Source organism: Hemibagrus wyckioides, linkage group LG16 (genome assembly GCF_019097595.1).
Source record: "Hemibagrus wyckioides isolate EC202008001 linkage group LG16, SWU_Hwy_1.0, whole genome shotgun sequence".
Lineage (NCBI taxonomy): Eukaryota > Metazoa > Chordata > Actinopteri > Siluriformes > Bagridae > Hemibagrus > Hemibagrus wyckioides.
In genome coordinates, this window is record NC_080725.1 from 3,051,394 (window position 1) to 3,064,829 (window position 13,436).

At 39.8% G+C, this 13,436-nt stretch overlaps 1 protein-coding gene across 3 annotated transcripts in view; it reads left to right on the plus strand.

Annotated features, from left to right (window-relative positions):
* The window catches only part of cadm2a (cell adhesion molecule 2a), a 357,471-nt gene that overhangs the window by 283,082 nt on the left and 60,953 nt on the right, over nucleotides 1-13,436 (plus strand). For all 3 annotated transcript variants that reach the window (XM_058411809.1, XM_058411807.1, XM_058411808.1), the window contains one exon: nucleotides 526-675. In XM_058411809.1, the coding sequence (XP_058267792.1) occupies nucleotides 526-675 (150 nt within the window). The remainder of the gene's footprint in view (nucleotides 1-525; nucleotides 676-13,436) is intronic.

A 13,436-nucleotide genomic window follows, 5' to 3' on the forward strand; every position in this document is an offset into this window, starting at 1 on the left:
AGATATTTTTTTTTCTTTTATTTTCTGTGCTACACTAATGTAGACCAGGCCAAACTACCTTGCTCAAGGGCACTTAGGAGACAGTCAGTTCCCCACACACAGCCTCACTGTGTTCAGTAAGAGACAAAGGCTAACTGAAACTAGCTGCACGCTTAACTTCCAAGTCTAAAGCCAATTGCTTAGCTTTTTTCGTCACTAGGGAACATGCTGACTTCTATGGACATAATGCAACCTGGACCACAATCAAGGTTCCTTACAATCCATAAATCAATGGCACAGACTTCCAGTGTAGTATTTTGAACAATTTCCCGAAGAAGCACGTTCTGTGATACTACCAAAACACCACTGTTTGGGTTTTATTAGAATCCCCATGCTCATTGGCTTAAGTGACGCTCCTTCATGATGATGGAGCCCTGATACAGTGTTGCTCTGATAATCAGGAACAGTAAAGCTTTTTTTAATGTGATGTCACTTCTTGTGCACAACTGACCACAGTCTGCTTTTTTCATTGTGTCTGTCTCTCAGGAGCCCAAGGCCAGTTCCCAATTGTCCAGAATGTGACGGTGACAGAGGGAGGGACAGCCAACCTGACCTGTCGCGTGGATCATAATGACAACACCTCCCTCCAGTGGTCAAACCCAGCACAGCAAACCCTCTTCTTTGGGGATAAGAAAGGTGAGTGAGGCTGACCTAAGGATGTTAGGACAGCAGGAATCTTACTGACCGGTTACTCGATGCTTACGGTGATTCAGCTCTTATTAGTCGGTAGATGAAACGTGTTTAGAGTTAGGGTTCTGCTTTACGGTACTTTGGCTGTTTGGAATTTCGATTCATGGAGTTTGTGTGGGGGTTTTGTGTTTGTTTTCTAGGGTGTGTGTGTCTTACTTGATTTTGCATCCAAACTACAGCTGGAATGAAAAAATAAATAAAAAATACAGAAATTCGAGAAATGTGTGTTCCTTCAAATGAGCAACAGTAAATACACACACAAACTAGGGCAGTGGCATGATTTATGTTTTGGACTGCTAACATATTAAATTTGATAAATGATGTAGGATGCCATGCTCATCCAATGGCCTTTAGATCATTTACATGATTCCGATCCCCACATCCTTAAGAACATCTGCAGATTTGAAATCAGATTAATGCTTTAATAAATATCTACACACCATCCTTAGGCCAGTTTGATGCTTTAGAGAATTTCTGGCTTGTAAGTAAGGAAGGGGGAACATTTGCCTTGCACCACTATGGGGTGCGGGGTTCGATTCCTGCCTTTGCCCTTTGTGGCCTGGGTACCGGGGCTCTCCCCCAACTTGGGGCTTTCCTCCAGGTTGTCTTTCTTCCGCCCCAAGTCCAAAGACATATGGTGTATGTACGCTGATTGGCATTTCTACATTGCCCATAGTGTGTAAATGGGTTTTGTGTGTGTGTGTGTGTGTGTGAGAGAGAGCGAGAGAGAGAGAGAGAGAGAGAGAGAGAGAGAGATTGTGCCCATTGATGGGTTGGCAGCTCATCCAGGTTGTCCCTAGCCTTGTGCCACAATCCCCCTGGAATAGACTTCAGGCTCCCTGTGACTCTGTGTAGGAAAACACAGTACAGAAAATGGATGGATGGATGGATGGATGGATAGATAGATAGATGGATGGATGGATGGATGGATGGATGGATAGATTGACGGACGGATATATATAATAATAAAAAAAAATAAGTTTATCACAAGTAAGTGTCACACATTGAGGACAATATCAGAGCATATTAAATATTCACCACATCTTCATCCCTGTGATGACAATAGCATTGAAATTAAGCCATGTGAGAGAAAATTGTTCACAATCCTCACATTAACAGACTCCCCATATAGTGCATGTAGCATAAGCTGGGGACGCGGAGACACACAGGACATGTCTATATAACTATAACTATATATATGTATATATACTCTAGGTTAAAACTTTTGCATGAAGATAATCACATTTACTCCAATTAACACAGCACAAGCTGTCAGCTTCCTGTCATTCTAATCACATTACTGTTTTACAGGAAACTGATATTGTGTTATAAATGAAAACATAAAGTTTATACTTTCGTCCACGGCAGTCTTCAAAACAAAGTTATGCCCACGATATTGCTGCAATCATTTATTCATTTATTTCTATCTAATGTTGAACAGTATTTGAGTGGATCTCACTGGCTTTAGTCAGCATTTTACTTGAAGTTCACTTTACTCTACTGGGAGTCTCTTTCATGTCGGATTTATGTGATAACTTGCCGCAACTACTTGCAATGTTAAGCGCCCACAAAAAAAAAAAACCTTTTACATAACGTTTCCTGCCTTGAATTAATTCAAGTGATGTAATTCACACAATTATCTTTTGTTAATCAACCCACAACACACCCACTGTTAGAACACACAGTGCACACGGGATTCAGCAGTAAGTCAAGTATTTAATACGTTATATTAAATTTAAATCAAAATGAAAAATAAATTCAATCACTAAATTCCACGGATTACGGAACGGAATAGAAATGAGTGGATGTGTAATGTTTTCTCTGTAGTGTCTACGTTGCGGTGTGTTCAGATGGATCTCACACTCGGAGTTGTTTGTGTTCCACGGTGCGAACCCGTGCATTTTGTTCCGAGGGCCAGCGCAGATTCGTAGCTTGTTGAACTCTTCACCCTTGCCTGTAGCTTTCTCTAAAGTGTTCTTTAATTCATTTGTGCACCTCTGCACTCGGCACCAAGCTGGTAATACTTGCCCTGCAATTACACTCTCCCAGGCGAGGGGCGTGATTGAACAGCATCTGCTGGAGTGTGTGTATGTGTGTTTAAATGCGAGTTTGTGTGAGAGACACAGGGTACTGGTGCACTTGTCAGTGTTATGAGCGATGTTATGCTGTGATGATTGCACTAAGTGTGACTTGCAGGTGTGCCAAGCCTGAACTACTTTGGAAAGTGTTTTTTTGGGAACAAGAGCTTTTAACAGCAGTCAGACGCCGAGGTTCACTCGAGCCGTAGCGTACATAACTGAAGAGTTCTGCATCTGATAAACGACACAATGCAGAAACATAACAGTGTGGCACAGGAAGTCATACAGAGGGAGTTTGAGGTGGTTTTCACTCTGGGATTGTTTGCTGCGGTCTGAATCCGAGTGGGTTTGTTTCCCGGAGCCTCAAGTGGTTAAGACGGTGCTAGGGTAGAAAGGTGCTAGGGAACTAGAACGTAACATAAGGCTCTGAGTGGTTGCTCAAAAGATTGGGGTTTGAGCCCCAGTACTACCAAAAGCTGCTAATGTTGGACCCTTGAGCCAGATCCTTAACCCTGTCCACTCTAAAGGTGCTCTATCATAGCTGACCCTATGTTCTGACCCCAACTTCCAAAGCGAGGATATGGGACGAAAGAATTTCACTCTGTTGTAATGTATTTGTGACAAAAAATTAAGGCTTCTTGATTCTGTTGAACCCCCGGGACATTTGCGTTCATCTTACATCACATCACAAACATGCATGGATATTATTATTATTATATCCTGTTCCGACAATATTCCCCTGACACTCATGATACACTTGTGTCGTAGAAGCTAATGATGTCGTCATCAGCTAAAACACATGCCAAGAGTCAAGAGTCAAGTCAACAGGTTTTAATGAAATTTCAAACACATATAGCTGACGCACTTCACGGTGAACTGAAACAATGTTCCTCCAGGACCTTGGTGCTACATAAAACACAGAGAACTACATGAAGCAACACAGAACTTGGGAGTAACAACTAAACAAGTGCAGACCCGAGCCGTTGACATGACGCACTGAACAGTTCCAGTGGGAACACCACCAACAGGTAGCCTGGGGTTCGGTTCCTCTGTGTGCCTCCAGGTCCTCATGACAGCTTTCACATTACACCGAGTCTGAAGCAGGAGCATCAACAGACATATTACGGAAGACTGAATAGAGTGCTTAAAAAAAAAAAACTGAAGCAGAGATGATAAACATATGAAAACATGGCTGACATTCATTGACTCATGAACCTCAGTTTCTATAGCAGGTCCTCTGTTGTGGCTTGTTTATGTAAATTTATGTAAATGATTTCGCTGAAGGAAGCTCATCGACCAGAGACGAGCTATAAGACTAGAGATCTTAGGGAGATGTTTTAAATCTTCAATGGATTATTTATTTTATTTGCCATCTCTGGTGTGATTAGTAAACTGATGATGATGATGATGATGATGATGAGAGAGAGAGAGAATATGTCTGTTTATTCTCCTCAGGTCAAATTCAAAACACTAGTTTTGTCTGTTAAATCGCCTAATAGAAGGATCTCATGGGCTGAATTGTGATTGTAATTGCGATTGTGTGTGAAAATGGATGGAGAAGGGTTTTTTTTTTAAAGATCTTCACACTTGCGATAAGTAGATCTTTTATGTTTTAAATGTGATCCAGTCCGAGTCTAACTCAGCAGCCAAACCACAAGCTCTGTCTGTGGCTGAACAATGAAGTGCTTTTAGCAGAGATTGCTCAGGAGGCTGTGTGTGTGTGTGTGTGTGTGTGTGTGTGTGTGTGTGTGTGTGTGTGTGTGTGTGTGAGTGAGTGTGTGTGTGAGTGAGTGAGTGCAAAGCTCCTCATTCTGCTGCGTGTTATATAAACAGGTGGCATGAGATTTTTTTTTTTTGCCTAGTGGAAGTGTGTGTGTGTGTGTGTGTGTGTGTGTGCCTGTTTAGCCCAGTGGAGGAGTGACAATGAGAAATGGGAGAAAGAGAAATGGCAGGCATTTTGTTCCTGCCTAGAGGGGGATTGTGGAAATGTTTCTCCATCAGCACTTGTTTCTTGAATGTTTTTCATTTGTGCCTCTGTGTGTGTGTGTGTGTGTGTGTGTTTAACATATGCTAGCAACATTCGCTTCATGTATAGTGTACTCTGCTGCATAATTTGACTCACTATGACCGTAAAGTGATGGAGATTTACTTAATAAAAGCATATTCTTTTGCTTTAAACAGTAAATAAAAGTGCATTTTAATCCATATTACAACACACTCTATATTATTTACATTCTGCGTGCTAATTAGCTTCAGCACTGGTGGGAATTAGCTATAATAATGAATAGTATCCTGTAATAGAAAACCTGTAGTCAAAGCTAAATTGTAAATCAATTACGCTGTCTCTTTGGTTTCTAAAGTGTTATCCTTCTGATTTCACATGTAGTACTGAGAGAGTAGCATAGCATTAAGGCAGCTTTGCCTGCTAGCTAGCATCCAGATGACTAACTAGTGCAAGGCAGTAACAAGAAGCACCTCGCTGCTGAATAGAAACATGCCAATACACAAGAACATGTCAAGTTTTGTTTGTTTTTTTTATTTTGTTTGTCTTTTATGAATAGCAAGCATTCTGAACTGAAAAGCTCTGCTTGCTGTTAGCCAGCTTCTGTTCAAACTAAGATACAGAAATTTGTTCGTGAAGGGTTTTCTTTCCACATGGAATTTGTATTTTCATTGGACAACATGTTTATTTCTTTAAGGCAGCACACACACACACAGTTCAGAGTATTTGGAATTATGTGAATGACAATAATAACAGCAAAGCAAGCTTAAATAAAATTACTTACATAATCACATGAGTCCATCAGTCCATCAATGAGGCACTGATGGACTCTACAAGGTTCCTATAATTTGGGCTACAAAGAAATCAGCTTCAGGTTCATATGTGTATTTATTTATTTTTTTTCGCTCACTGCTGGTGTTATTGTTCATTGTTTAAAAAAAAGCAAAGAAATAAACAAACAAATAAATAAATAAATAAAGCAAGCACAGGTCACTTTAAGGAGAACAGTTTAAAGAATAAGAAACAGTTAACAAACTCAAAACAGCTCACGAAACAAGGAACAATTCATAAAATAGAAGCAGCTCACAATATAAGGAACAGTTCTTAAAATTAGGAACAGTTCACGAAATCAGTAATAGTTTACAAAATCAGGAACAGTTTACAAAATCAGAAACAGTTTACAAAATCAGGAACAGCTCACAAAATCAGGAATAGTTTACAAAATCAGAAACAGTTTACAAAATCAGGAACAGCTCACAAAATCAGGAATAGTTTACAAAATCAGGAACAGTTCACAAAATCAGGAACAGTTCACGAAATCAGAAACAGTTCACGAAATCAGGAACAGTTCACGAAATCAGGAACAGTTCGCGAAATGAGGAACAGCTCACAAAATCAGGAACAGCTCACAAAATCAGGAATAGTTTACAAAATCAGGAACAGTTTACAAAATCAGGAACATCTCACAAAATCAGGAATAGTTTACAAAATCAGGAACAGTTTACAAAATCAGGAACATCTCACAAAATCAGGAATAGTTTACAAAATCAGGAACAGTTTACAAAATCAGGAACAGTTTACAAAATCAGGAACAGTTCACGAAATCAGGAACAGTTTTCAAAATCAGGAACAGTTCACGAAATCTGGAACCGTTCACGAAATGAGGAACATCTCACAAAATCAGGAACACTTCACAAAATGAGGAACAGTTTACAAAATCAGGAACAGCTCATAAAATCAGGAATAGTTTACAAAATCAGGAACAGTTCACAAAATCAGGAACAGTTCACGAAATCAGAAACAGTTCACGAAATCAGGAACAGTTCACGAAATGAGGAACAGCTCACAAAATCAGGAATAGTTTACAAAATCAGGAACAGTTTACAAAATCAGGAACATCTCACAAAATCAGGAATAGTTTACAAAATCAGGAACAGTTTACAAAATCAGGAACATCTCACAAAATCAGGAATAGTTTACAAAATCAGGAACAGTTTACAAAATCAGGAACAGTTTACAAAATCAGGAACAGTTCACGAAATCAGGAACAGTTTTCAAAATCAGGAACAGTTCGCGAAATCTGGAACCGTTCACGAAATGAGGAACATCTCACAAAATCAGGAACACTTCACAAAATGAGGAACAGTTTACAAAATCAGGAACAGCTCATAAAATCAGGAATAGTTTACAAAATCAGGAACATTTCACGAAATCAGGAACAGCTTACAAAATTAGGAACAGTTCAAAAGAAAATAAAGTTCACAATAAAATAAAAGTAAAAAGCTTACAAAATAAGGAACAGTTTTAAAATCTAGGATGAGTTCACAAAATAAAGAACAGTTCACAAAATTAGGAAATTAGCAAACAAATCCATGAAGACGTGAGGCTTGGCAAAAATGTGGTGAAGAGCAGAAAATACACTAAGTCAAAAAACTGGAGAATCAAGGGCAGGAAGGCGGAGTTGGTAAATGTCAAGTGAACAGAGAAATCACTGAACAAAGGCATTTTTAAACAGTGCTAACAGAACATACTAATTAAACACAGGTGAACACAATTAGAAGGTTAGTGGCTGGGAACGAGCGAGCGCAGGTGTTTGCTGGGAGTTTGAGTCCAGGGCAGCCGTGTTTGTAGGTCGCCTTGAAACAGAGTGCGTGACATCTGCAGATGTGACAGTGATGTGGATGAAAGAAAAGAGGGAGATCATTTATAGCGTACAGAAGGTGGTATTTTGAAAATAATAATAAAAAATTCCAACAACCTTTAAGTACAGATTAGAAATTTGTGTCTAGATTTCAAACACCTATATAGATACAGATATACTGCCTGTGTGTGTGTGTGTGTGTGTGTGTGCTGTAGCATGTAAACAGTCTGGCCCCCAGTGAGTGCAGGCAGGGTAACACCACATGACTCCTCCAGCTGCTCCATTCAGCCCAGAGCCTGGCTGCCTCCACCATCGCTCATAATTACATCTCCCATAATTACAATGCAGACGAGCTGGCCTGCTCTCCATTGGTTTTTGTTTATTGTTTTGCTTTTATTCTATTCTCTCTCTCTCTTTCTGTCTCTGTCTGCCATTTTTTTCTCAGCGTAGGAGTGTAATGATGTGTTCTTAGCCAAATTAGTCAGCATTTTCAAAGTCATTTCTGACTCTTCTGCATCTGTTCATCACATTTATTACAGATACGTGTTCATGAGGATGCCATTTATTTCACTTATTGCACTTTTTCCCATCCATCCTGTCGAGCCTTCTGTCATAACACCAAACCATCCCTTTTCACACTTGATTTTCTCTCACTTTCTGTCTCTCTCCTACACACACACACAGACAAACACAACACAACCTGAAACAGACTGACTGTTTAATTCAGCATTTAATAGCCATCTTTATACTTCTCTGCAAGGCTGCTGCCCTCTGCTGCTTAAATGTTCCTGATAAAAGGATGTCAATACCCATAGATCCTTCTGCACTTATGTGCTTGTGTGTGTGTGTGTGTGTGTGTAATATCCTGCCAATGTTTCGCTTATGAATTACTCTGCAGTGCGTTTCCTGTGCTCACTAGACCAACAAATCAGTTCATTTACAATATGTAATGGTGTATTATTAATGAGTTATGCACATGCCTGTGTGTGAATAAGTGTGTGCGTGCTTTACCGTAGCTCTTCCTGGTGTTTCTGTGTCTGCCTTCACATCTCAGTTAAATGAATGACCTGTTAGCTAACAAGACTGCAGAGAGAGTGGTTGCTTCTGGCTGTTAGTGAGGGTTTAATGAGAGAAACTGAAGCAGCACTCAGCTCCCAGGTTTACTCGTAGTGTTTAGATGCAGCAAATAGGAAGATTCTCCTTCTATTGCCATTTTAACCACTCTTAGCTGGAATTAATAACAAAATATGATGAAGCATCTATTAAAACATGGCATAGTTTATGTATTTGTTATGTTTATGTTATTTATATAACTTTGATGTCACTATCCAATGACATCATCACTGTTATGCACACTGAGCAACACCTTGAGCTATGCCTTGACTCTGGTCTTTATGACACCTAACAGCTGGTGTATAGAGTTTATATAGGTTTCATGTAGGCTATTGAACACCATGCTTTAGTAGTTTGAATGTTTTGACTCAGGTGGTAGCTCAAGTGTTTAAGGCTCTGGTTTGTTGATTGGTAGATCGCAGTTCAAGCCCCAGCACTGACATGCTGCCTCTGTTGGGCCCTTGAGCAAGGCTGACCCTGTGCTCTGACTCCAACCCTTCAAAGATGGGCTTTGTGAAGAAAGGATTTCACTGTGCAGTAATGTACACCAATCAGCCATAACATTGTGAGCAGTGAGAGTTGAAGTGAATAACTCTGAGTATCTCCTCATCATGGCACCTGTTAGTGGGTGGGATATATTAGGCAGCAAGTCAACATTTTGTCCTCAAAGATGATGTGTTAGAAGCAGGAAAAATGGACAAGCGTAAGGATTTGAGCGAGTTTGATGAAGGACCAAATTGTGATGATGCCATTCATGTGGATGTTACTTTGACACGTACCACCTACCTAAGCATTGCTGCAGACCATGTTCATGGAAACGGTATTCTCTGATGGCTGTGGCCTCTTTCAGCAGGATAATGCGCCATGCCACAAAGCAGAAATGGTTCAGGAATGGTTTAATGATCAGATCAACCAGGTCGAGGTGTTGACTTGGCCTCCAAATTTCCCAGATCTCAGTCCAATCCAGCATCTGTGGGATGTGCTGGACAAACAAGAAGGCCCCATCTCGCAACTTACAAAATTTAAGGAATCTGCTGCTAACATCTTCGTGCCAGATACCATTACACACCTTCAGGGATCTAGTGGAGTCCATGCCTTGACGGAACAGGGCTGTTTTGGCAGCAAAAAGGGGACCAACACAATTTGGGGTTTGAGATAAATAAACAAATAAAGGTTACTTAGCTTAAGGTGTTATTCCAGACGTTGTATCAACGTGACTTACACAGATATCATTAACAAGTACCCTAAGAAGCTTTGTATGGATTTACATGGTGTAATAAAGTTTAGTTCAAATACTTAAATGAAGAGGTTTTTTTTTAAAGTGAATTAAGTCCTCCCACTCAGATTAGCTTTCAATCTTATTGAACTCCCTCGCACTATTGCTGGATTTAACTGTGCCATGGCTGTCTTGCACTGTGGATCCAGAAGAGATTAGAAATGAAGTCAATAAAATGCAAACAGCAAAACTGAAATTTGCCACATCATCAAAAATTCGACCCTGAGTCTTGTATTGATCACATGCTGTGAGGCAAGCAGAAACCAGTAGGAATGTGAAGGACTTTAGATCTTACCGCATGTCCAGGGTATGAATGTTAAACTCCTTAGCAAGTGAAAAGTGATGATGTGTGATGGACAGAAAAGGAGTGATGACCTGAAAGTGTGTGTGTGTGTGTGCTTCAGAGACACGTTATCTCTCCTTTCTCTTATTTGCCATGTAGAAAAAAGCACATTATGGGTGAAAATGATTGAGCGAGGCAGCCAATTATTGAGAGTTGAGTTACACGTACCTTATTAAAGAGACCATGTGTCAATCTGGGAGAGAGAGAGAGAGAGAGAGAGAGAGAGGAAGAGTGAGAACGAGAAAAAATGACACTGGCAAAAAAATATATATATATTCTTTATAATCTTCCAGAAGATTCCAAGCTGTCACACCCTTGTGCAGGGAAGAAGTTACTCGGTTATATACTTCTAAACCCACATGTAAACTTGTCCTAAAAAAGTGAACACTGCTTTCAGAAGATTGTTCGATCCTTCAGGACTGGGTGAGGTTGGTGAGTTTTAATGTAATGTAAGAGAAGAGACTGGCACAATCCACCCATATGTTCCTCGGCTTCCCATCCGCTCAGCAAGAACTACCTGGCTTTAGTTCGCATTAGTGTTCCCAACCTCCATTTCTTTCTCTCCCACTATTGTTCAGCTGACCTGCCTCACTAGTATATTATGATGTCCTTCCTGTTCTCTTCATTAGATTCTGGCTTGCTTTTTTGCTTTTGGCGGCCCTACAATAACTGCTTTTATCTTGCCAGTGAACATTTGAGCAAGTCCCACTGAGGCTCCCAGGCTCTCGCTTCATTGTGTTCCTCTTTTGCTGCTCCACTTTTGAGCCCAACATTCAAGCAGGAATAGAAAGTGGAGGGAGGAGGAGGGAGGGAGGGAGGGAGGGAGGAAAGGATGGTGGGAGAGAGGAATAGAGGAGATGCATTTGAGCAGACGGAAAAGAAGTAGGAGTCAAAAAGAGTGTCACAGAGCTCATGAAATTAGTCCAATGCTGCTACTCACGATGCATAATTATGCTAAGAGTTCTCAAGGCGAAGTTGCAACTTGCAGTTCCCTGCTTGCAACCAGGAAAAGCCACAGAAAATGCTCTTTTTTTTAAAAAAAATGTTTGTCAAATACTAAACCTACATGGCTGCATACAGTGTAAAATGTAATTTCTCTGCTTTTAAATTAGTTTATTAGCTTTAGATCAGTTAAAATACAGAGACAATCTGTAACAGTGAACACACTAATCACCGTTCTGAGAAGGTAATCATCATCATCATGGTGTCATTGCTAACATTAACCAGTTAGCTAACACTACTCACTGTTGTAGCTGTACTGCAATTTCAATCCAAGATGCTGTGTGAATGTTTGAAGCTCACTAAAGCATACAAAACACTACCAGTAGTGACTCAGGCCTGTCACTTACTCTCAAAGTGCTCTTAAAGTACTTTTTTTTTACCAGCATTAAAAGACATGCTGTCATGGATCCATGTTTTTTCCCCTTTGTCAGACATGTTGAGGTGGAAAATAGTGTTATTACAATGTGTAAATCACTACTTACAAGGCACAGAATTAGCCCATTCCATGTCTTAATTTCCCAACTAAAGACATGAATCTTAGATGGGAAACTGATTAGCCTTGAGCAGAAGTCTGTAACCTTTCTCAACATCAGTCACTACAAATGTAGTTGTCATGTGTGAGAAGCTTTTCAGATCTGTAACCCAAGGCCCCGGTTATTGCATTGCAAGCTGTATATGTCTGTATATGTGTACTGTTTATATCAGGGATCAAGGATTTTTTTCATTCCCAAATACAAGGTTTAGGAGTGTGTTTATGGGAATTTTTGACCATTCCTCTAGAAGCGCATTTCTGAGGTCAGGCACTGATGCTGTATGAGAAGGCCTGGTTCACAGTCTCCACTCTAATTCATCCCAAAGGTGTTCTGTGGGGTTGAGGTCAGGACTCTGTGCAGGCCAGTCAAGTTCCTCCACACCAAACTCACTCATCCATGTCTTTATGGACCTTGCTTTGTGCACTGGTGTGCAGTCATGTTGGAACAGGAAGGGGTCATCCCCAAACTGTTCCCACAAAGTTGGGAGCATGAAATTGTGCAAAATGTCTTGGTATGAAGCTGAAGCATTAAGAGTTCCTTTCTCTGGAACTAAGGGGCCGAGCCCAACCCCTGAAAAACAACACCTGAACTCAATGATCTGGAGGGGTGTCCCAAAACTTTTGGCAATATAGTGTAAGTACTGTAAAAATATACATACTATAATAACTGTAAAAATCTAACATAGAAAGACTAGTCATCCAATAACTCCTTGAGGCTAATGATGGATTTTCTATTAAAGAACTGGACAGTTCTAAACATTTTGTAATATAAAAAAGAACTTTTACCAATAGCAGACCCAGAACAAAAAGAAGCCCTCTTTTTCAAGACTTATATGCATGTATATTATAATCCTCCCACTTCTTTAGTTTAGATGAGCTGACATAGCAAGTAGGAGTCTGTGCCAGTCCCCTAAAAGGCAAATGAAACTGTCCCCTATGACATTACAGTGTTAAATTAGAGTGGGAACAACCCACCCACGTCGCTATCACTGAAAACATAGTCTAAACAATAAACCAGGCAAAAAACACAGCCTGCTAGTCTTTATTCTCTCTGCTGGCCAATTTATTAGATATTAAAGCAACTCCCACTGACTAAGTTTAAAATAATGGTGTATGAACCATAGTAGCTTCTAATTGTCCAAATAAACAATATGGGGGGAATTATATCAGCTGCATTCATTATCTTAGTGTGGGCTTGTGATTTTTATGAGGTCATAAGATTTGCTCAGTGTCACTCTAGTTTAATTAAAACGCATCCATCTGAGCTGATACTCCTGGCTTTAGTCCTACCAGTAAGAGGTCTGTTTCTGGACTAAATCCTCTAATCAGTCATTACTGATTTTATTTATTCTCACTTTAATAATAATAATAAAAAAAATTGTTAATTCTTTTTGGTTATTAACGTTCCTGTGCACTGAAATTTAATATGGTTTATCTCACCTTAAACGGGGTCTTACATCTTTTTATTTTTTCCTGGTTTTGGTCAGGGATCAGCATATGGATGCTTGCATCAAAATAAAGCATAAACAAGAAAAAGATATCGAATGTTATGCATACTGTCATGGGAGAAGTTAGAACAAAAATGGCTTTTGTGTATTTATGCATTATTTTAATGAGGTTGAAAGGAGTGTGAGAGAAAATGAGATCAGTTTATGATGTGTCCTAATAGAGTTCACATTTAAAACCTCAAAAAGTTAAACATCTGATATTTGTGTAATGA